At 39.0% G+C, this 23,241-nt stretch overlaps 1 protein-coding gene across 8 annotated transcripts in view; it reads left to right on the forward strand.

Moving 5' to 3' along the window:
• The window catches only part of MCTP2 (multiple C2 and transmembrane domain containing 2), a 310,773-nt gene that overhangs the window by 174,398 nt on the left and 113,134 nt on the right, over positions 1 to 23,241 (forward strand). For all 8 annotated transcript variants that reach the window (XM_049852810.1, XM_049852809.1, XM_049852815.1 and 5 more), the window contains 3 exons: positions 5,289 to 5,391; positions 7,497 to 7,599; positions 22,483 to 22,584. In XM_049852810.1, coding sequence (XP_049708767.1) covers positions 5,289 to 5,391; positions 7,497 to 7,599; positions 22,483 to 22,584 — 308 coding nt within the window. The remainder of the gene's footprint in view (positions 1 to 5,288; positions 5,392 to 7,496; positions 7,600 to 22,482; positions 22,585 to 23,241) is intronic.

Consider the following 23,241-nt stretch of genomic DNA (forward strand, 5'->3'; position numbering starts at 1 on the left):
AACCTTGCTAAAGGGATTGTGAATGGGGGGGTACGGTAAGTCAGGATGGCTTGTGTGGGGTGAGTTGATGGAGACTATAACATTCCGGATGAACAATTAGAATTTGCTCAAATATATGATAGTAAGTAAAGTTTAAAAACAAATGGTTGGAAATAAGGCATGAAAACAGAGTTTTAGGATATTTGGTCTGGCATGGCTCTGCTGGCCTCCCACCTCCTAACCTCTGAGCTATAGTGTTTCACACTTAGCTTCAGGAGTTATCTGCCTCTAGATATTCTTTCTTCCAACCTTGCACTGTATATCATAGTGGGTCCTGACTGCTGAATGAGTAAAATGAAATCAAATCAAGTGGAAACTACTGGCCGTGGCCTTCCAGGTGTCCAGCCAGTCTCTGCACCTATCCACTCTCATCTCACATTTCCAGACTGCCATATATACTTATGTTTATATTATCTATATTCCTAATAAATTTAAGGTTCTGATTGTGCCCCCATCTCCTCAAGAAGGACTTACCCATTTCTGCTAGCCATGCCTTGCTTAAGATTCACCACCACGATGAAATCTTTCTGGTCTTTCCCAACCAGATTAAATCTCTTTGAACTTTAGTTTTCCTGTCTGTAAAATGGCACCCAGTCCCTACCTCATAGAGCTGGTATGAGAATTAAATGAGAACCTGAGTGACACATGATCTCACACAGAGTAGTACGTGAGGGATGGGAGGAGCATGTCTCCCTCTAGCCAGGGCCCATCACTGGGAGCCAGGAATCACCCTGTTGCCCTATTTTCTAGGCCATGGCACTGTACTCTTTATAGGGGAGTTAGGGACATGCATATGTTGGTTGTACCTCATTGAGTGTCTTAAATGAAATATACATATTGGCTAAATATGTAACAAATTTACAAATGTAAAATATTAATGTATTAAGGACAATGTGAAGTTACTGGGTGGTACAAACAGTTAACATGCTCAGCTGCTAACCAGAACTTAGCGATTTGAATCCACCCAGAGGTGCCTGGGAAGAAAACCTTGGTGACCTACTTCAGAAAAACCAGCCATTGAAAACACTATGGAGCATAGTTCTACTCTGAGGCACATGGGGTTCCCATGAGTTGGAGTCAACTCAGCAGCAACTAGCAAAGGATAATATGCAGTAGAAATCAGAGATGGGGGGCAACTCAGTCTACTATGGGGGTGAGCAAGAAGAAAGCTTTCACTAAAAAAGTAACATCTACAGAATAACGGAGATTATTATGAGAGTTTCTCAAAGGGAATGGCTTGGTGGTCTTCATATGCCTGTGCCTGATTCAGCGCTAGGAACAGAGTGGGTGCTTATAAATATTTGTCAGATGAATCATACGATCTCTAATGTGTATTCATTACTTTCCATTCAACTACTGTAACTAATACAAAGATAAAAATATTGAAATGAAATACCCTTGTCATTCAAGGAATATGAACGAGCTTTATAGTAGTGTGGAAAAATAGTCGAAGTGATTGAGTGCAAGTTGTTAAAACAGTGCAACTGAATTGCCAGCGTTACCATGTAACCATTGTCAAGGTTACATGGCAGCTGAACTTAAGAGGAGATTATCTAGCCCTTTCACCTGTAAACTATGTAGATCAAAGACAAAAAGTGCAGACCCAAACATATATGTGTTGGTCTGCCTGGTGCTGTTCTCTCAGTACCATTGGGGATCATTTGGACATTTTTTTTTTAAATGAGAGATTTCATTTATCATGAAAGATAATTTTTATCTCAAATAAAAAATACTCATTTAAATTTTTCACAAGTCTGTGTGTATGTACATATATGTATATATATATACATAGAACCTTTTAAAGGAAAGAAATGAATCCGTAAAGTACATATCCATTATGCTCTAAATGTTATAACGTCTTTGTTGCTTCTCTTCCCCTCTGCCTGTTTATATTGTAATATTAATAAATGCAGCATTTTAATGAGCTTTGACGGATTTTTCTTCAGAGTTGGTACAGTGTGCTCCTTGGAGACACATCACTGAAGTTCCCAGTTTCTGGAGGGAAGCCTATTCCTCATTAGCTGGGACAGCTGACTGTGTGCCTGCTCAGGAGAGCAGGAGCCAGCACAGGCCCACCTGTGCCTCAACAGGACCAGGCCACATCTCTGCCCTGCTGTGGAGCATCCCCAGTGCTTTCATTAAAAGTGCCTGACGGCTTCCCCCAAGCAAGTGCTGATGGGATGTCATGTCAGTGTCTTGGGAGGAGCAGCGCTGACACCTACTAATAGTTTGACAAACTGTTAAGTAGCTGCTTCAGCTTGGAGCGTGCTGCTATACCTGTGCGCTCATCTGGGGCCATGTGTTCTCTTTCATGTTCACGGTTGTTAAAGAAGTATGTTCATTCCCAGGATGACGATGTCTTCAAATAACCAGAAGACTTTTGCAGATTCAGGTTTTATTTTTAATCATGGTAAATATACATGCAACAAATTGTTTGCCTTTTCGACAGTCTTCACATATACAATTCAGTGATGTTAGTTTTGTTTGCCATGCTGTTCAACCATTGTAATTATTCGTTCCCAAATTTTACCATCACCTTAATAAAAGCTCAGTGAGTAAGAGAAGCAGCAAGTCCCCTTTTCCTCCCCCTCCCTCCCACCGCTGGTCCAGCCCACCAAAACCAAACCCACTGCTGTGGAGTCCATTCCAACTCATAGCGACCCCAAAAGGCTTCCGAGACTGTCAATCTCTACGAAAGCAGACTGCCATATCTGCCTGCCACGGAGCCACTGTGGTTTCGAACAGCCAACCTTTCAGTTAGCAGTCGGTCACTTGAACCACTGTGCCACCAGGGCTCCTTCCGCCCCTGGTAACCACCGATAAACTTTGGCCTCTATACACTTGCCTACTCTAGATATTTCATATAAGTGAGATCACACGGTATTTATCCTTACTTCACTCAGCATAATGATTTCAAGGTACATCCATGTGTCAGGAGCTCCTTCTCTTTGTGGCAGAATAACGTTCTATTGTTTTGTATGTGCCACGTTTTATCCATTCAGAGCCAGAAGGTAGAAACAGCTATATGTCTACCATATAGGGTTTTTTGTTGATTGGTGTTGGCTGCCCAGCATCTGAAGCCCCAGCTATGTTTCAGGTTTTCCCCACTGTATGTTTTGGAGAAGGGGGTCAGAACTCACTTGCAACCATAGAAGCTGAGAAGTCAGTACTCCCTTTCTGTGCTCTGGCAGTTAGGGTGTGGGACCTTGGCTAGGCGGGAGCAATCAGATGCTTCTTCTAAGTCCTTTGTATCTGTATTCAGTGAGGGAAAGAAGCAGGAGTGGAGGAGAATTCATATTGGAGGCAGCAAGACTCAGGGTCCAGGAGCAGGGCGCGTGGGACTCCTGTGGTCAGGAGAAGCAGAGTCCACACCAAACTCCCAGGGATGGAATATCTGGCTGTGGTTCTTGTGCCTAAGTGTTCCCAAGTTGTGTTTTGGTTTCTAGTGCTTTTCAAGCCTGGCTCACCAGCCTTTGCATTGATTCTGAGACCTGTTTAATAGGATTTTAATAAATTTCTGTTCTTCTTAATTTAGATAGGGACCATAGCCACAGTTCACAGTTGACAACCCTAACTCATTCCTTTATCCATTCTGGATCGTAGTCTGCCAGTAACTGGGATAATAGCATGGCCTTAAAGTCTTTGACCAGGCAGCTAAGAGTCCAGACCACTAGTCAGGTGAATGAAATCTCCTGTTTAATACTAACCCTTAACCAGGCATCTGCTTTTCTTCTTAAAAGCATCATCTTTATGCAGGCTCCTACTCATGTCAGCCCCTCAGAGCTCCAGGGTATTAAGTGGATTAGCTGTAGGTTCACTGACCTGGATGGTAGGCCAGAAGGTCAAGAGGCCCAAGCACTTTCTGCATTAGGCCCTGCCCTGCGATCCTTTGGCCATTTGTTCAGAGAGTATCTGTCCTTATGCCCCCAATTAATTTGGTCCACTCTGCTCTGCAAAGTGCCTGTGTGCTGCGGAGTCAGGCAATGTGTTAATGTCCTATGGACATTATAGAGCCATTCATTGTTTCCCTGACAGTTTAAAGTCTGGATCCCACTGCCAGACACAACCAAGGGAAGAGAATTCTACTTGGTCCATCTCTGGTCCAGCTTTGTGTTGTGGATTTTCTTGCCTGTTTTTTTTTTTTTTTTTTTTTTTTAGTGTATGAGTAGAGCCCTGGTGGTGTGATGGTTAAGTGCTTAGCTGCCAACAAAAAGGTCAGTTGTCTGAACCTACCAGCCATTCCATAGGTGAAAGATGTGACAATCTGACTCAGTAAAGATTACAGCCTTGGAAACCCTGTGGGGCAGTTCTACTCTGCCCTATATATAGGGTCATTATGAGTTGGAATGGACTCGATAGCAATGGGTTTTGTTTTAGTCTGGTTTTTTGAGTGGAAAAAGATAAAGAGGTGAGATGGGACAAGGGACAAGCTCCTTTTTTTTGTTGTTGTTAAAAATTCTGATCTTACTTTCCTAAATCATACTTTGACATGTTTAAAAGTACCGATGCTGTAACTTGTGTGTTCTCATAATGTATCAAATATTTAGGAACACGGTTTCTAAATGGCTCTTCTTAGAATCGTTCTCACTTTTTCACAGTTGCGTGGAAGCCTATAATGTAGTCCGCTAGATACAGGACTTCCTGGGTGGCGCAAATAGTTAAGCGATCAGTTACTAGCCAGAAGTTTGGCGGTTTGAGTCTACCCAGAGGTGCCTCAGAAGAAAGGCCTGGCCATCTGCTTTCAAAAATCTGCCATTGGGAGTCCTATGGAGCAGAGTTCTATTCTGACACATGGGTCATTGTGAGTGGGAATCGATTTGAAAGCAACAGCACCTGGCTCTAGTTATAGGAGGTGGCTTTTCCATACATCTGTAAGTTTGACTTAGAGAAAAGTTAAGAAGGAAACAAATGAGCTTCATCTTCAAGACAAAACACAGAAGTGAACTCTCTCATGCCAAACTGACATCCACTCCTGTGAAACGTGTGTGAGGTCATTGGCTTTCAGGGTGCGTCTCTGGTTGCGGCCCGTCAGTCCTAATGGATTAGGTGAGCGAACTTTCCAGCACTTGCAGGCTCCACCTCCTCGCAAATTCACACATCCACAGGGCTTGCTGGAAGAGGAGTCTCACCTTCGCTCTTTCAGGAAGCGCCATGTTATTGTTGTGAAAGCGCCACAACTTGTGTTCACACTGCCTCTGACACTTTGGAAGCTCGTTTGTCCTTGACCAATATCTGTGTTCTCTTGGCAGGGAAGAGCGATCCCTTTTGCTTGTTGGAGCTCGGCAATGACCGACTTCAAACGCACACCGTTTACAAGAACCTCAACCCTGAGTGGAACACAGTTTTTACATTGTAAGTGCTTTAGCCTCTGGACTATTGAGGGGCGGCTTTAACTTAGAAATCAATTATGCCTGATATGTCTGGCACAGGCTGGGCTCCAGAGTGGAACATTCTGTCCATTTTTATGTGCAAAGAGTGAATTTTATTGTTCTCTTCTTCTGAAAACCTTTTATCCTTTCATTTTATAGAGTGGAGTGTTAATAATAGAAGAGACTATGCTGAACTGCAAGGGAGTGTTAGAGGAGGGCTTTGTAAAGAACCTCTTTTAGCAGCTAAATTAATCTGTAAGGATACGGAGACCCCCATATATCCAAGCTAATTCATTCCTGGGTTAGGGAAAGTTACAAATGAAGACCTGCCTTAAATGCAAGCTTATATGTTACAACATTATTTTAATGCCCAAAGGCTTGTATTCTTCCAAAGCCTTTTTGGAAAATACAGATTATCTGTGAATCCTCAGACTCCCAAAGGGCCTGGTACTCCAGCTTATGTGCGTGACCTGCTCCTCAGTGATACCCTGCCCGCTCTTTCAAATTCAGGCATTTAGGAGGCTGAATGTATTTATGTTTCCTTGTTTACTTTTGGAGCCCCTGAGTGGTACAAACAGTTAACCCGCTCAGCTGCTAATCAAAACGTTGGAAGTGCACATCCACCCAGAGTGCCTCGGAAAAAAGGCCTGGCAATCTATTTCCAGAAAATTCACCATTGAAAACTGTGTTAGTCATCTAGTGCTGCCATCACAGAAATACCACAAGCAGATGGCTTTAACAACAACAACAAAAAATTTATTCTCTCCCCATCTAGTAGGTTAAAAGTCCAAATTCAGGGAATCAGCTCCAGGGAAAGGCTTTCTCTCTCTGTCGGCTCTGGAGGAAGGTCCTTGTCCTCTTCCCTTGGTCTAGGAGCTTCTCAGCCAAGGGACCCCGTGTCTAAAGGACACACTGTACTCCTGGTGCTTCTTTCTTGGTGGTATGAGGTCCCCAACTCTCTGCTTGCTTCCCTTTCCTTTTATCTCTTGAGAGAAAAAAGGTGGTGCAGGCCACACCCCAGGAAAACTCCCTTTACCTTAGATCAGGGAGGTGACCTGAGTAAGGGTGTATTACAATCCCACCCTAATCATCTCAACATAAAATTACAATCACAAAAGGAGGACAATCACACATGGCCAAAACAAGTTGATACAGACATTTTGAGGGGGACATAATTCAATCCATGACAAAAACCCTATGAAACATAGTTCTACTCTGACACACATGGGGTCTCCATGAGTCAAGATCAACTCGATGGCAACTATTAAAAAAAAAAAAGTTTGCTTTAGATTGTGAGTCACCCGGCCATCCAGAGAAGGCCCTGCATTGAATTTGGGTGACGCAGGGTACATTCTCACCACAAAACTGAAGAAATGCTTTCTGCTTGTCAATAAGAGAATAAAGTTCACTTTGAGTGGGTTCGATGATACATGTAGAAAGTTTCAAGACTCTGTGAGAACTGGTTTTGCTCTGCTAAGCAGGTTTACAAATTGCCAACAGCAAGAATTTCCTGTTTGCCCAACACCCTGCCAATGACCATGATACCATTATCATTGTAGCTGATGTCTGGCTTTTGGTCAATATAAAACATGTTTCCAAATATGCATGGGTTTTTTTTTTAATATTTTATGTTTCAACAATATGAGGCTTTCTAAGTAGTTCACCAGCTGGTGATTTTGACCACTTTTTTAATTTAACGGGAATACTTCATTAATTCAAAGTAAATTCTATTTCTACCATTCTCACTTAGGAGCTACTTTGCAATCACTTTCTTTATGCCTTCCTCATTCTGCCTCCCTCTCTCATTCTTTTTCCTATGTCTTTAACAGCCCTGCCCTTGAGTGCATGTACACATGGAAAATGTTAGTAAAAAAGTTGACTTTTTTTCATATGGATATTTAAATCTTCTATGATGGAAGGTCTGGGAATAGAGTCAATTTGATTTAATTTTTGGAATTTAATTAAATGGTAGTTTTATACTCTCAGGACATACTGACTTAATTAGTGAAACAGTGTTTTCAGACCTTCATGGACCAGACTTCATTTGTGTGTTTTTGTGTATCATACACAGTATGTTTCTTGTTTCAGTCCCATTAAAGATATCCATGACGTTTTGGAAGTGACAGTGCTTGATGAAGATGGAGATAAACCCCCTGATTTTCTTGGAAAAGTTGCCATTCCCTTGCTGTCTGTAAGTTACCTTTGTGAATAAACAGTTTGTGAGTCATTTTACAGTTGACAAGTTGCTAAGGTCTAGAGTTGCTTTATCTTTGTCAGTCTACAGGGAAAAAAAAAAAAAATCCTCCCAGCTGTTGCCAGAAGTAACTGTTTTATTTCTTATCCCTATCCAGTATTTTCAGTAGTTTCAAATAGAAAAGCACATAACTTTCTCTGTCTGTCTGTCTAGTATTGATTTAACCAACCAGACATTTTGGCTAGTCTTTCCTTTCACTAATAGTCTTTCCATCTTAATATGGAAGTTTCTATTTGTTTTCAAGGAATATATATAAATATTTATGACTTATTTTCCATTTATTAATGAGAAACACAACATGTATGTCTTTACACCTCCTTGCTGCACATTTCTTTAAAGATTAATTCCTTGTGACTGTACATTCGTTCTCAGTACTGCTAAAGACCATTTCCCCAAAAGTTCTATTTGTCTTTTTTAGTGGTCACATTTGCTCTCAGCCTGAAAACATTCTTTGTGGAAGAAATCAGTGAGCCCCCCTTTGAGAAGGGAAGATGTTTCAATACCCAGTGTAAGCTAACGCACCAGAGCCAACCTAAGAGAAGCTGAATATAAAAAAGTACCTCCTCTAATTCAGAGAAGAAACTTCCCAGTAATGCCTTCCTAGGAGAAAAGCAGGAAATCTGAGGTTGAGATGTGCCTATTCCTTGGTCATCCATGTTTGTTCCAGATGTATGCTTCTAGAAGAGAGAATTTCATTTTTTTCATCCAACTCTTAATAAAATTTATCATATAGTCATTATGGCCCTTATCAGCCAATGAGGTTGTACATATTTCTTCCCAGAGACATATTTTTCCCAAGCTATTAGGGCATTTTCATCGATGGAACAGTCCATAATTTAACCATGACATTAGTCTGGCTCACATGATGTTTACAGAGGGAGAAATGCTATACCTCTTAACATCTTTTTTTCTGTTTTTGATCGCTCTCTTAGTTTCTCCCCAAATTCTCATACCCCTGATGCTGCTCAGAGAGAGTGGCTGGACCATCTGCTCTGTCATAGAGCCAGCTCCTGCCAAATGCTCCAAGCCAGGGCTTGGGCTCTCAGAGAGGACGTGGCAATTTGGGATTGCCCCCCCCCCTTTTTTTTTTAATTACAGTGTTGTCAGTTATTCCTGAAAGAATCCCACACAACAGAAATGTGCGGTTCACTTTTTGAGAAGGCTGAAGAGACTAAAATCAAAGTTTCTTCTTTGCAATTCAGCTCCCTCCCCTTTTTATCTCTTTCTCTCTCTCACGCATTTCTCCTCTTGGTTTTTATAGGTAAATCCTTTAGTAGCATATTTTATTCCTCACTGGGTGAACACTAATTGGTTCTTTTTAAAACCTCCTTCTGCTTTGTGTATAAATGTTTTGTGTGTTTCGTCTTTCTGTATTTCCACAGTGGACCTTCCTTGCTTCCTTCTCCATGAGGTATAATCTATATGCTGTTGAGTTAGATTTAAGAAATTACCTCAAGCTGAATCAGGATTTCTCAACCTTGGTGCTATTGACATTGTGGGACAAATTTTATGTTGTGGGGGGTTCTCCTGTGCTTTGTAGGATGTTTAGCAGAATCCTTGACCTCTTAACTGCTAAATGCCAGTAGTAACCACCCCCCACTCTCCACCACTTTTAAGACAATCGGAAATGTTCTGTGTAGGGCAAAGTCACTATCATTGGGGGACCACTGAGCCAAATTAATACATTTTTCAAGACCTATCCTTCAGCATACAAGGTAGGGTGATTTGTGATGACCCGGAGTAAATGCAGGCAGCCCCACACCTTGTCTTTTTTCAGGTTTGTAATAAGCTGCCCCATGATTTGTTCTTTCATTTATTCAGCAGGCATTTATCCAGGGTCTGCTTTGTGCCAGGCCCTGTTCTAGGTGGTAACACTTTAACACGGACCATGGCGAACCCTTCTCCTCTCTGGAGCTTCTGTTACATTTGCGGGACACAGTATGCAAATCCAGTAAATGCAACATGCGGTTCATGGTGAAAAGTGTGGTGGAGAAAAATGAAGCCAGGGAAGGAGGCAACAACAATATATGGGGAGGAAAGAGAAGAGGGGGCAGTTTTCCATGGGATGTCAGGGAGGGCCTCACAGAATAGGGGGCATTTGAGTGAAAGCACAAGGAGGTGAGAGAGAAAACTGTGTGGATATTTGAGGAAATACATCCAGATAGGAAATCTTCATGTTCAAAGGCTCTGAGAGAGGACTTTGACTGTTGAGTTCCAGAAAAGCAGGGAGGCAAGTGGGGATGGAATGGTGTGAGCCCAATAGGGAATAGCAATAAGGGTGGTGCAAATGGTTGATATGCTCGCTGCTAACCCAAAGGTTGGAGGTTCAAGTCCACCCAGAGATACCACGGACAAAAGTCCTGGTGATCTACTTCCGAAAATCAGCCCTTGAAAACCCTGTGGAGCACAATTCTACCCTGACATGTATTGGGCCACCATGGTTCGGAATCGACTCAGCCCTAACTGATGGTGGTGATGGAACAAGAAAGCAGCTGGAGATAGGGCAGAGCCGAGTGAGTACCACGAAGAACTGTGAAATTCTAATAGTTTGAAAGACTTTGGCTTATTCTTAATGGGAGATGGGGAACCGTTGGGAGGCTTCAAGCCAGGGAGTGTTTGATTTGGTTTATATCATTTATTTGTAGTATAAATGGGCCGTGCACCCCCAGAAAGAAGTCTCTTGGATCAGAAAGGCCTCTACCTTGTAAAGACGGCATGGCCCGCAGCTGTATTCCCCTGTTAGGGATTTTGGGGGCCTGAGGAATAGTGTACTGACTAAGATACTTCAGCTGCCGTTGTTTAGTGTGGCTGTCTCGATTTGGATTCGTTTCCAATTCTTTGGCCAGTAAATTGGGAAAATGATCAAATTTTCCAGTGGATCTGTGTGGGCTCTTCCTGACAATCTAGGGTTCACCTGAAACATGCACCCCCAAACATCGACTCTTCCCTGCTGTAGTATAGATACTGTAACAAGTGAATGATAGGTCGTAGTTACTTATCATTCCATTTTCTAGCAAGCTCTGTGCTATGCCCTCTAAAAACTAAAAAAAAAAAAAAAAACTAGCATATGTTAAATGGTTTATTCTGTAACAATCTAATAAGGCATGTTTTATTGTTATGCCCATTTACAAATGCAGAAACTGGGGTGCAAAAAGTTCTGGAACTTGCTCTGGATCCTATAACTGGTGAGTGGTAGAGACGGGTTGATCTTAGGTACTGACCTCAGAACCTGAACTTCTAACTTTGTTAAACTACCTAATAAAGTAAATGCCATTTAAAAAGCAATCATCAAGAATCCATTTTGTGCACCCAGTGTGCTAGTGTGGTCAGGTGTGGATGGGGGTACAGAGTTGAAGAGTTTCATTTCTTGTTGAGGAGAGATGCCAGTGGAATGAGCCCATGCAGGCCTGAAATATCAAGGGTCAAACAAAAGGGATAAGACAGTGGGAGGCGGGGAGTCAGATTTCACGTTAGGAAGACTTTAGGAGTTAGGGCATTTGAGATGTGTCAGGGAGGGGTAAGATTTTGATACTGTCAGATGGGTAGCAGACTAAGCCTGAGCAGAGAAGAGGCGGAGAGAAAGCCCACTTTCCTGGAACAAGGACAGGTTGGGTGCCTGGACCTCAGGGTGAGAAGGGACTGGAGGTGGAAGGCCGAGGGCAAATCATAAAGGATTTGAGAGAGTTTGGGGTTTGTTCTACTAGCATGGGAGTCCCTGAGGCGTTTGTCCTGGGGAAGGAGATATCAGTGTCTTTCTCTGGGAAAAGTTTGTTAGGTGGGAAGCAAGAGTCCCTGGGTAGTGCAAACAGTTGGAGTCAACTCCATGAAGACTCTTAAAAAATAATAAAAAGTGTGAAGCAAATTAGAAAGGAAGAAGACTCCTCTTGGAGGGATAGAGAAAACCCTTAGGTTGTAGATTGTGTGCCTCCTTGAAGAAGGGTTTATTTTTCTGTTTTTTATAGGAGAAAGAATCATAAAACTGGATCCACTGGTGCTTCACTATTTAAAGGATATGTAAGAGTATTTAAGTATTTAATAAGATATTCTACATCTGAAAACAAAAATTGTATTTCTTGGAGAAGAGCGGGAATATTTGTGAGATTGTATTTCCTTTACTCAAGTCATAAACTGAAGTTTAATTTACAGTTTTAGAGAAATGCAAACTATTTTTAAACATTTAAGTTTAAAGCACCGAACGTACTTTAACTTTTTAATCTCCCTCAAAATGGTGATGCATTTAAATCTATTAAATCTATTAAACAAGGAGCCTGTTCTTCTGAAGTAACTATACCTTTTTAATCAGAGTGAATATGCTGTGTGCCTATTGATTAATTTAAAACTCATATACTAAAATAAATATATTTGTTTGTTGTGATGAATTGTTTTAAGCATGTACATACACTTAGATATATATATTGGAATTACAAGAATTCAGACAAATGAGCCATCTTATATATTTGATTTTGGTTCAATTTATTTTTAAAATATATGTATATATACATATATACACACAACCATATACTCATGATTAAAAAAGAGAAAGTTGTAATTGGAATGTATTCTGATCTGATGATTTCTAATATTGCCATTTCCATTATTTAATATTGCCATCCTCAGTTAAGTGATCCTAAGTCCACCCTGAAAATCAGGCTAGATGCTTCTCATCTATGTCATTTCTTTTTATTCAAGCATGCTGTTACCTTCCCGAAATTATCTAATGGACCAATTCAGAAAGATTTTGATAATCAGCTTTGGTGACTTCATCTGTAAAATAGGAAAACCACTGATTTTTTGATATCCCCACTCTCAAAGAAGAAATCATCTGCAGTTTAATGGGGAGGGGCATTTTGAAAAAAATACAGGTCCTCTTGTGCAAGCTGTGTCAACATGTGCAAGTGGAAGTGTCATCAGGAACCCAGGCTTATATACGAAATCGCCGTGGAGCCCCAGTGTTCTCCGTGAATCCACGTGCACGATAACTAGCTGCACCAGTAACAGTTTCACTTAATTAGTTTTATGGGACAAATTTTCTGTAATTGCTTGTACCAAATAAATGCCCGTGCAAATCTTCATTTGCATTTCCAATTAAGAACTGGTCCAAGCCCTGGGCTTTGCATGTTGTAATGGACAAGCACAGTTACAGACTTTCAGGACAATGCTGAACTCTTGGCCATTAAAATGAATTACTGATGTTTAACTTTGCATTAATATTTATGGACACATAGCCAAATTTTTAAAAAATATACAATATATCATATTGTCAAGGTTTGGTTATCCAGGGCATGAAATTTGGTCAAGGGGTGCCGTGTGAGAACTTGGAGCCCTGGGGAGAAAGAAGGAGAGAGGGATGAGTCATGTGAGAGATTATTTCATAACAAGACTGAAATCCCAATACAGTGCTAAAACGGCAGTTTAATTGTGGTAAGCATATATATATATACACACAGCAGTGGGTGGGTGTATGCATATATATATAAAACAAAACATTTACCATTTTAACACTTTTTACATGTACAATTCATTGACATTAATTACCTTTATCATGATGTATAGCCATCACCACTATCCATTTCCAAGTTTTTCTATCACCCTTAGCAGAAGCTCAGTGCCCCCTAAGCAGTGACTCCCTCTTCCCCCTCCCTTTCACCTCTGGTAACTACTAATAACCTTTAGTCTCCATACATTTGCCTGTTCTAGATATTTTATATAAATGGGATCATACAATGTTTGTCCTTTTGTGACTGACTTATTTCACTCAGTCCATGTTATAGCATATATCAAGAATTTATTTCTCTTTGTGGCAGAGTAATAGTCCATTATACATATATACCACTCTCCTCTGCCCCTGTTCTTGGTCCAACATATCCGTTAATATCAATACCAACCAAACTAAACCTGGCAATCTGCTTCTGTTAAGATTGTTGTTGTTGTTGTTGGGTGCTATCGAGTCCATTCCAACTCATAACGATCCTACAGGACAGAGTAGAACTGCCCCATAGAGTTTCCAGGGAGTACCTAGTGGATTCGAACTACTGACTTTTTGGTTAGCAGCCGTAGCACTTAACTACTATGTCACCAAGGTTTCCTAGATATCAATAAATGAAGGTTGTTGTTGTTAGGTGTCATTGAGTCGATTCTGCCTTATAGCGACCCTGTGTACAACACAACGAAACACTGCCTGGTTCTATGCCATCCTCAAAACTGTTGCTGTGCTTGAGCCCATCCTTGCAGCCGCTGTGTCAGTCCATCTCATTGAGGGTCTTCCTCTTTCTCCCTGACCCTCTACCAAGCATGATGTCCTTCTCCAGGGACTGACTCCTCCTGATAACATGTCCAAAGTGTGTGAGACATAGTATCACAATCTTTGCTTCTAAGGAGCTTTCTAGTTGTACTTGTTCCAAGAAAGATTTGTTTGTTCTTTTGACAGTCCGTGGTATATTCAATATTCTTCACCAACACCACAATTCAAAGGTGTCAATTCTTCTTTGGTCTTCCTTATTCATTGTCTAGCTTTCACATGCGTAGGAGGTGATTGGAAACAGCATGGCTTTGGTCAGGCTCACCTTCGTCCTCAAGGTGACATCTTTGCTTTTCAACACTTTAAAGAGGTCTTTTGCAGCTGATTTGCCTAATGCAATGTGTGAAATTGTCTGCAAAAGACTTCAAAGGAAGGTAAAATGAGGCAAATTTCTCGACTGGCTCTTGAAACTAGGAAGGGGTACCTTTAATGTACTGGGATTTTCATGAACTATGTGTAGTGTATGGTGTGAGTGATACTTGGTTAGGACAGACAGCCTAGGGGATAAAGAGAAATGATGAGTGAGGCCCCCAAAATTCCTCATAATAAGATGGCAAGTATCAAACTGAGCCTTTCATGCATAATGGTAAATGCTGAATGGGTAGAACTCTTCTAAATGGAAAACCTCTCACATTCAGTCAGAGTAAAATCTATTACCTCTTTGAAACACCTAAAATGCAGAAATACGAAAATGGATGACAAAAATATAACATATAGATATAAACAAAAGATATGTCAGAAGCATGGCAGAGAAGGCCATTTTATAGGTTAAAAAAAGATGTAGTTATCAATAAGATTAGAACAGACATAAACCTTTATGTGAATAGTTTACCACAGAAATTATAAATATTAAAATATTTGAAGTATAAGAAAAAAATTAAAGAGTTAGAATTACAAAATAGTATATGTTATCTACCCAGCTCCAAAAATATCATGAGCAAAAAATAAATAGGGCTGGGATGCGATAATTCTTGAAGGCCCAAATGGTTGAAAATTCCATGAAGGGTTTGTTAATTGTGAAGATCCCAACACACCATTCTATCATTACTAAATTTCTGGGAAGAGACTCTGGAATTTCCTTTTTAATAAGATCTCAGTTAATTTTGGGGCATACTGAGTGGTGGCTCTCAAACTTTAGAGAATAATTAATGAGCTTAATCTAATGTCTGTGTGGGTATATACACACGCATACAAAATTACAAAATATTTTGTCAAAATGCCCATTTAGCAATTTCAAATAGTGGTCATGCCGTGGGTCCAGGGAAGCCCTGGTGGTATAGTGGTTAAGAGCCTGGCTGCTAACAAAAAGGTCAGCAGTTCGAATCCACCAGCTGCTCCTTGGAAACCCTATGGGGCAGGTCTACTCTGTCCTATAGGTTCGCTGTGAGTTGGAATTGACTTGACAGCAACAGATTTTTTTTTTCTTTTGGTAGGTCCGGTATGCCTCAATGGGTTCCAAAAAGGCAGAAATTGTACCATGGTCATGTACTATGAAAATAGACATTCCTAACAAAAATTCACCCAAATAGAAAACCACATGGGAAAAAAAAAAAAAAAAGCCAAGTAACTAATGTGGATACCAAAAGTGCAATTATAGGCTATTTCAAAATCGACAATAGAACACTATACATAAAATCTTATGGATAGGGGCCAAAAGTATTATTCAGAGGAAATTCTTACCTTGAATGGTTTTACCATTAAACAAAAAGAAGGTTGAAAGTCAATTAAGCATCTCAACAAAAGGAACAAAAAGAAACATAAAATGAAGAAAATTAGAAAGATTAAAGCAGAGAGCAATAACAGAAAATATGAAAACGGTGGTTTGGTAAATCCATTTTTTCATTTCAAAATATCAGCAAAGTAAATAAGGCTAACCAAAAACTGAGAAAAGACAAATAATAATGTAGAAAAAATTAAATATAGGGAATCTCTGTGAAACACACTACTAAATGTTACTGAGGAATATGAAAGAAAATTTTAATAAATAAAACATACCAGGGAAAACTTAAGTAGTGTAAAGACATAGATCCTCCCCAAATTAACTATAAAGGTAATACAGTTCCATTTCTGGAGAAATGAATGGATAAACAGCAAAGGACATTATTATAAAAAGTATAATTAGAGGCAACTTGGATTATCAGATATTGAATGCAGTTTAGTAAAAATGATTAATTATAGAAGGATCTGAGAAATACATCCTCTCCTTTCCCCAAATATGAAAATAACATGTCCGAATTTTTTTATGAGTAGGTTATTTCAATTCTGCTAACTAAATTTTTGGAGGTACAAGTCCACCCAGAGTCACCTCATATAAAAGGTCTGGCAATCTATTTCTGAAAATTCAGCCATTGAAAACCCTATGGAACACAGTTTTATTCTGACACACGTAGTATCTCCATTAGTTGAGTTGACTTGATTGTTGTTAAGTGCCATCGAGTCGGTTCTGACTCATGGCAACCCTGTGTACAGCACAATGAAACACTGCCCCATCCCTAGCCATCCTGACAATCACTGTTATGGTTGAGCCCATTGTTACAGCTACTGTGCCAATCCATCTAGTTGAAGGTCTTCCTGTTTTTCGTTGACCCTCTACTTTACCAAGCATAATGTCCTCCAGGGACTGGCCTCCCTTAATAACAGGTCCAAAGTATGTGAGACAAAGTCTCACCATCCTTGCTTCTAACGTGCATTCTGGCAGTACTTTTTGTAAGCCAGATTTGTTTATTCTTCTGGCCCAAACCCAAAACAACCCATTGTCATCGAGTTGAATCCGACTTATAGCAACCCTACAGGACAGAGTAGAACTGCCCCCATAGAGTTTCCAAGGAGCTCGTGGTAGATTTGAACGGCCAACCTTTTGGTTAGCAGCCGTAGATCTTAACCACTACGCCCCCAGGGTTTCCATTCTTCTGGCAGTCTATGGTAGATTCAGTATTCTTCACCAACACCATAATTCAAAGGCATCAATTCTTTGGTCTCCCTTATTCATTGTCCAGCTTTCACATTTGTATGATGAAATTGAAAACACCATGCCTTGGGTCAGGCACACCTTAGTCCTGAAAGTGACATCTTTGTTTTTTAACACTTGATAGAGGTCTTTTGCAGCAGATTTGCCCAATGCAATGTGTCCTTTGATTTCTTGACTCCTGCTTCCATGGTTGTTGATTGTGGATCCAAATAAGATGAAACCCTTGATAAATTCAATGTTTTATCACTTTATCATGATGTTGCTTATTGGTCCAGTTGTGAGGATTTTTATTTTCTTTATGTTGAGGTGTAAACCATACTGAAGGCTATAGTCTTTGATCTTCATCAGTAAGTGCTTTAAGTCCTCTTCATTTTCAGCAAGCAAGGTTGTATCATCTTCATATCACAGGTTGTTAATGAGTCTTCCTCCAGTTGTGATGCTGCACTTTTCTTCACGTAGTCCAGCTTCTCCAGTTGTTTACTGAACATACAGATTGAATAAGTATGGTAAAAGGATACAACCTTGATACACACTTTTCTTGACTTTAAATCACTCAGTAACCCCTTGTTCTGGTTCTAACGACTGCCTGTTGGTCTAAATACAGGTTCATCATGAGCACAATTAAGTGTCCTGGAATTCCCATTCTTGGGAATGTTATCCATAATTTGTTATGATCCAAATAGTCGAATACCTTTGCATAGTCAATAAAACACAGGTAAATGACTTTCTGGTATTCTCTGCTTTCAACCATGATCCATCTGGCATCAGCAGTGATTTCCCTTGTTCCACATCCTCTTCTGAATCTGGCTTGAATTTCTGGCACTTCTCTGTAGATGTATTGCTGCAACCACTTTTTTAATGGTCTTTAGCAAAATTTTACTTGTGTGTGATGTTAAGGATATTGTTCTATAATGTCTGCATTCTGTTGGATCACCTTTCTTTGGAATGGGTGCAAATATAGATCTCTTCCAGTCAGGTATCTGTCTTCCAAATTTCATGGCATAGAAAAGTGAGCACCTCCAGTGCTGCATCTGTTTGTTGAAACATCTCTCAATTTCTGGAGCCTTGTTTTTCACCAATGCCTTCTGTGCAGCTGGGGCCTCTTCCTTCAGTACCATTGGTTCTTATATGCTGCCTCCTGAAATGGTTGAATGTTGACCAAACATTTTTGGTATAGTGACTCTGTATTTCTTCCATCTTCTTTTGATACTTGTTTCATTGTTTAACATTTCCTGTGTAGAATCCTTCAATATTGCTACTTGAGGCTTGAATTTCTTTAGTTTTTTGGCTCGAAAAATGCCAATCATGTTCTTCCCTTTTGGTTTTTTTTATCTCCAGGTCTTTCCACATATCATTATACTTTACTTTGTTTTCTCAAGTTGCCTTTTGAAATCTTCTGTTCAGCTCTTTTACTTTTACTTGGTTGCAACTCGTTTTTGTTATATGTTTAAAAATTAACAATTAAATATTAAACATTTTCTGTCTGATCTAGCCAATGCAAAATGTAAGAATTTATGAATATTTTAAAGAAGGAAACTCCTTATTTGCAGATATTATGATTATCTATAAATGTAAATAAAGTACAAGACATAATGGAATAAAAGTCGATGAAGTGTAGACAAGATCAGCATTAAAAAAAAAAAATCAGTGGTGATACCCAATAAGAAAACATTTTTAAAATCTGAAAAACTTATCAAATACTATTTAGCATAAAACAAAAAATTACGACATCCAAGATCCATGTAAAGGAATTCTGAAATTGTACTGAAAGATATGAAAGAAACTAAATAAATGGAAAATTTTAATATATAATAAATATGAAACCACAAGCCATTGAGGAAAGGGTAAACTGCCTAAGTGAGTCTTAGATACTTGGTTGCTTACCCATTAGAAGAAAAATGCATTAGTTTGTTACACCAAACTCAAAAACAATTTTTAGATGAACTAAAGGTCAGACATTTAAAACAAATTCTATAAGCAAAACTGTTAAAATAGTGGGGAAACCCTATATAAGCCAAGTGAAAAACAGGAGTCATAAGGGAGAGACCTCCTGAGATGTCAGTATGGCCCAAATAAATAAACTGATGAATGAAAATTTGGCCATCATAAATTAAAAGACTAAGGGTAGGCTGGTTGTTGTTTTTGTTGTTAGTTGCTGTTGAATCAATTCCAACTCATGGCCACCCCATGTGTGCAGAGTAGAATTGGTCCACTGGGTCTTCAAGGTTGTGACCTTTCAGAAGCAGATCCCCAGGTCTGTCTTCTGAGGTACCTCTGGGTGGGTTTAAACCACCAACTTTTCAGCTAGTAGTCAAGCACTTAACAGTTTGTGCCATCCAAGACCTGGTAGGAGGAGAAAAAACCAACTTACAACACAAAAGTTAAAGAGGTGGTCTGTGTACTCAGTGACCCTTACTTTTGACTGAAATAAAGCTGTCCTAGATGGCAGCCCAGAAGGACTTTTCACATGAGCTGGTAGATCTCGTTGTGTCAGAAATTAGAAACCACATGGTGCCTTTTTGCCTTGACTGACAGAGACCTCAAAATTAAATTTAGGTTTTAATTCAAGGGGCTGTCTCATACATAGGGACCAAAGTATTTATAGATTCTCTCCATGAGTTTTTTTTTTTTTTCCTTTTAATTGTGCTTTGTTTGTTCCACTTAATAAAAAAAATTATTAGATGGAACAAAGCACAATTAATAGATGTCTAAAAATTGTAAACTACTAGAAATAATTTTCAGAGTTCTAAGTATGAATAATAAGCATAGTTTTAGACATGAAAAATATATGTTTAGTTTTCATTTCCTATTCTATAAATCCTGACATACAGGAGTTTTGCAAGTTGGGATGTTACAGAACTCTTCATCTTATATTTTTGTGTTGGAAGTTTCATTATATAAAGACAGTGGAATATGAAAATATTCTTAAAATACTCTCATAGATGACTATTGCAGTTTTTAATTATAACACTAAATATCCAAATGTGTTGACCTGTTCATAATCCAAGCATATTATACTAAATATAAACTAGTGAAAGTTTTCCCTTTTCTTTACCTTTTAAACTTTTTCAAAAGATATTCCTTTCAGCAGAGTCAGTGAAAAATTTGATCACCCAAATGTTCATCAACAGAATAATTAATAAATTGTGGTTTACTCATAGTTTGATTATCTAGCAGTTTAAAGAAACGAGGCGGATCTATATGTTACTATAGATACATTACCAAATCATAGTGGTGATAAAAAACCAAGTTACAAAATACATACACTTCGACACTTAGGCAAAACATTTTAAATACTTTTTTTCTCAAGGAAATCCTTATGAATTGAAATTCTCAAGAAAAATTTAGGAAGGTCCAGACCAAATTCCTGTCTTAATTTCTGGGAGGGGAAAGGCATTGTGATGTTTGTGGAAATTAGATTTCCACAGATTTAGTTTTTTCTTCTGTAATTTTCAAACTTTTTCTAAATTGTACAGTTTTTAATTTGTATATTTTAAGATAATTTTCTGTTACAGTGCTAAACATGGTCACTTTAATTATGTGTCTAGCTTTAATGTTCCTACATGAATTCTGTGTTTTGCTGACACAGGTGAGGGTACTGAGAGGGAGGAAAAGGTCATTTAGCAAATCCAATAAATAAATAAATAGAAACAACAAGAACAACAGCAACAAAAAAACCTTCTTTTGCTATAAAGTATTTCATTTTGTACTGATAGGTTTTGTTCTTATGTTGACCTTTCCTAACCCTTAAGAAATCATGGAAATTTTAAGATAACTGTGCAGTGACTGTGGGTTGAAACAAAGCTAAGTTGGACCAAAGTCAGCTTGGCAAATTGTCATGCTGTTTTTGTATTTATTTCTTTCAACTTTAACACCCACAATTTATTAAGTGAGACTGTGGATAAAAGCGGAAACTCAGAATCCTGTTTGGACACCGTTTAGGAAGGAAACCAGGTCTTTATGGGGCACCCCCTTCCTCTCAGCCACTGGCCAGGAAAACCATCTTTCTGTTTAGAGCCTATTCAATCTGAGAGAGGTGGGGTGACTTTGGGAAGGAAAGTGACCTCTCCCTTGTAATGTGGAATGGCTCTGTTTCCCCCTGTGACTTATTCAACTCATTTCCACCACTGTTTATAAGAACACTTGTACTAAATGCCTGTAGTGACAGCAATAGTCATTTAAAATATGGCTCAAATTCTACGCCCTCAAATTTCCCATGTTATTTTCAATCTTCGATCATGGTAATCCCAAACAGAGCTTTCGGTAAACTCAAATTTTGCTGCCGCCATTTTAGAGTTAACGGGTAGGCTTCCTAAAAAGCCAAATGTTTGATCAATATATACACTACTGTGTACAATAAAGCGTTGCTGCTATCAGATCTGAAAAGAGAATGCTGTTAATGGGAGCCAAATAGTTTCGAAAATGGTACGAGGTGTTTTTCTCAGATGCCTTACACAGTCGGGCCTACAGGCTGCTTAGGGTACGGAACTGATGGGCCATGCTGGCAGAGTGGATATCAGAGGGAATTATTTATTTTGAAGGTTTGTTGGCACTTTGTGCCTGTTGAATGATTTTGGATTTTGTCTGCAAATTCAGCTACATTTATTTATTTTGCATTGTTCTCTGGCTAGTGAAAAACTGGCTGTTTTTATTAAAAATTGGTTCCTTTATCTCAAAATATTTTAATAAACTTTTTATTTTGGAATCATTTTAGATTTACAGAAAAGTTTCAAAGATAATACAGAGAATTCTCATCTGTCCCTCACCCAGTTTCCTTTAATGTTGACATTTTAGATTGCCATGATACATTTGTCAAAACTAAGAAACTGTCATTGGTACATTCAAAAACCAAACCAAACCCATTACTGTTGAGTCGATTCCAACTGATAGCGACCCTAAAGGACAGAGTAGAACTGCCCCATAGAGTTTCCAAGGAGTACCTGGTGGATTTGAACTGCCGACCTTTTGATTACCAGCCATAGCTCTTAACCACTATGCCACCGGAGTTTCAATGGGTACATTACTATTAACTAAACTCCTGGATTTCGCCAGTTGTTCCACTAATTTTTTTTTTTTTTCCACTAATGTCCTTTTTCTATTCCAGGATCCAACCCAGGTACCACATTGAATTGAGTCATCACATCTCCTGAGTCTCTTCTAATCTGTGACAGTTTCTTGGTCTTTTCGTATTCTCCATGACCTTGACAGTATTGAGGAACACTGAAGAGGGGTTTTGTAGACTACCCCTCACTGCTTTAACTCATACATACATGCAACCTCTGGGATTTTTGAAGGAAGAGTCCCATGTAGTCTTAGTAATAATTTGCACAGATAATTTTCCATCAATGCCCCAGGTTCAGCCTTAATATTCCTTATTAGTTCTAAAAGCACCCTAGGATTAAAAGCTGGCTTCTAATGAATTCAATATGTGCATAATATTGCTTTATCCATGATCATTCTGCATTCCCAACCTTGCTAAAATTAGTTCTGGTTGTTAAGTTTATACCATATGGAAAGTTTGTACTAATATATATTTTGTATTTTTTTATCACAGATTAAAGATGGACAAACAAATTGTTATGTATTGAAGAATAAAGATTTAGAACAAGCTTTTAAAGGAGTTATTTACTTGGAGATGGACCTCATATATAATCCAGTAAGTCTAACCTGTCTCATACATCCCAATTTCCCCCTACCTAACAGGTCACCAGTGTTTAGGACTCCAACCAATATAAAATATTCCAGATGTATTGCAGCTGTAGAAAGGGGAGAACAGTGCTCTGTATAAAAATCATCCATAACTGTGTCAAACTAGTCCAACCGATGTTGCTTAATTCTCAATAAATCTTTATGTCAAGGAAGAAATGAACAATAAAGGGGAAAATTAATTGTTTTAGGTTTATTTTCTGTAATCTTCTTCAAAGGCAACAGTTGGCTGTTGGACAGAGGTATTTGCGAGCCTCTGAGCTATTATTTAATTATTATAGTTAGCTCCCTGGTATGCAACACAATCTAGAGAAGTCCATTGAAAATGGCAGTTAAAGTAGAAAGTGATCTATTTTAAATGTCCCATAAACATCTTATTTTAATGTAAAATATATAAATGTACATTCATTTGCCAATCTTTAGATCTAGTCCCAGACCCCTCCTTTTTTTTTTCTTTTGTTTTGAGCATGGATCTGTTATTTTTAGTTTTATACCATATTCCTTGCATAAATCACACCCATAACATATAATTTCTAGCTTCAGTTTCTTTAAAGGGAGAGATGCTTTAAAGACACTTGATAGGCAAGCTGAGCTCATGATTCTTCTA

This window comes from Elephas maximus, chromosome 13 (genome assembly GCF_024166365.1).
Source record: "Elephas maximus indicus isolate mEleMax1 chromosome 13, mEleMax1 primary haplotype, whole genome shotgun sequence".
NCBI classification, from domain to species: Eukaryota; Metazoa; Chordata; class Mammalia; order Proboscidea; family Elephantidae; genus Elephas; species Elephas maximus.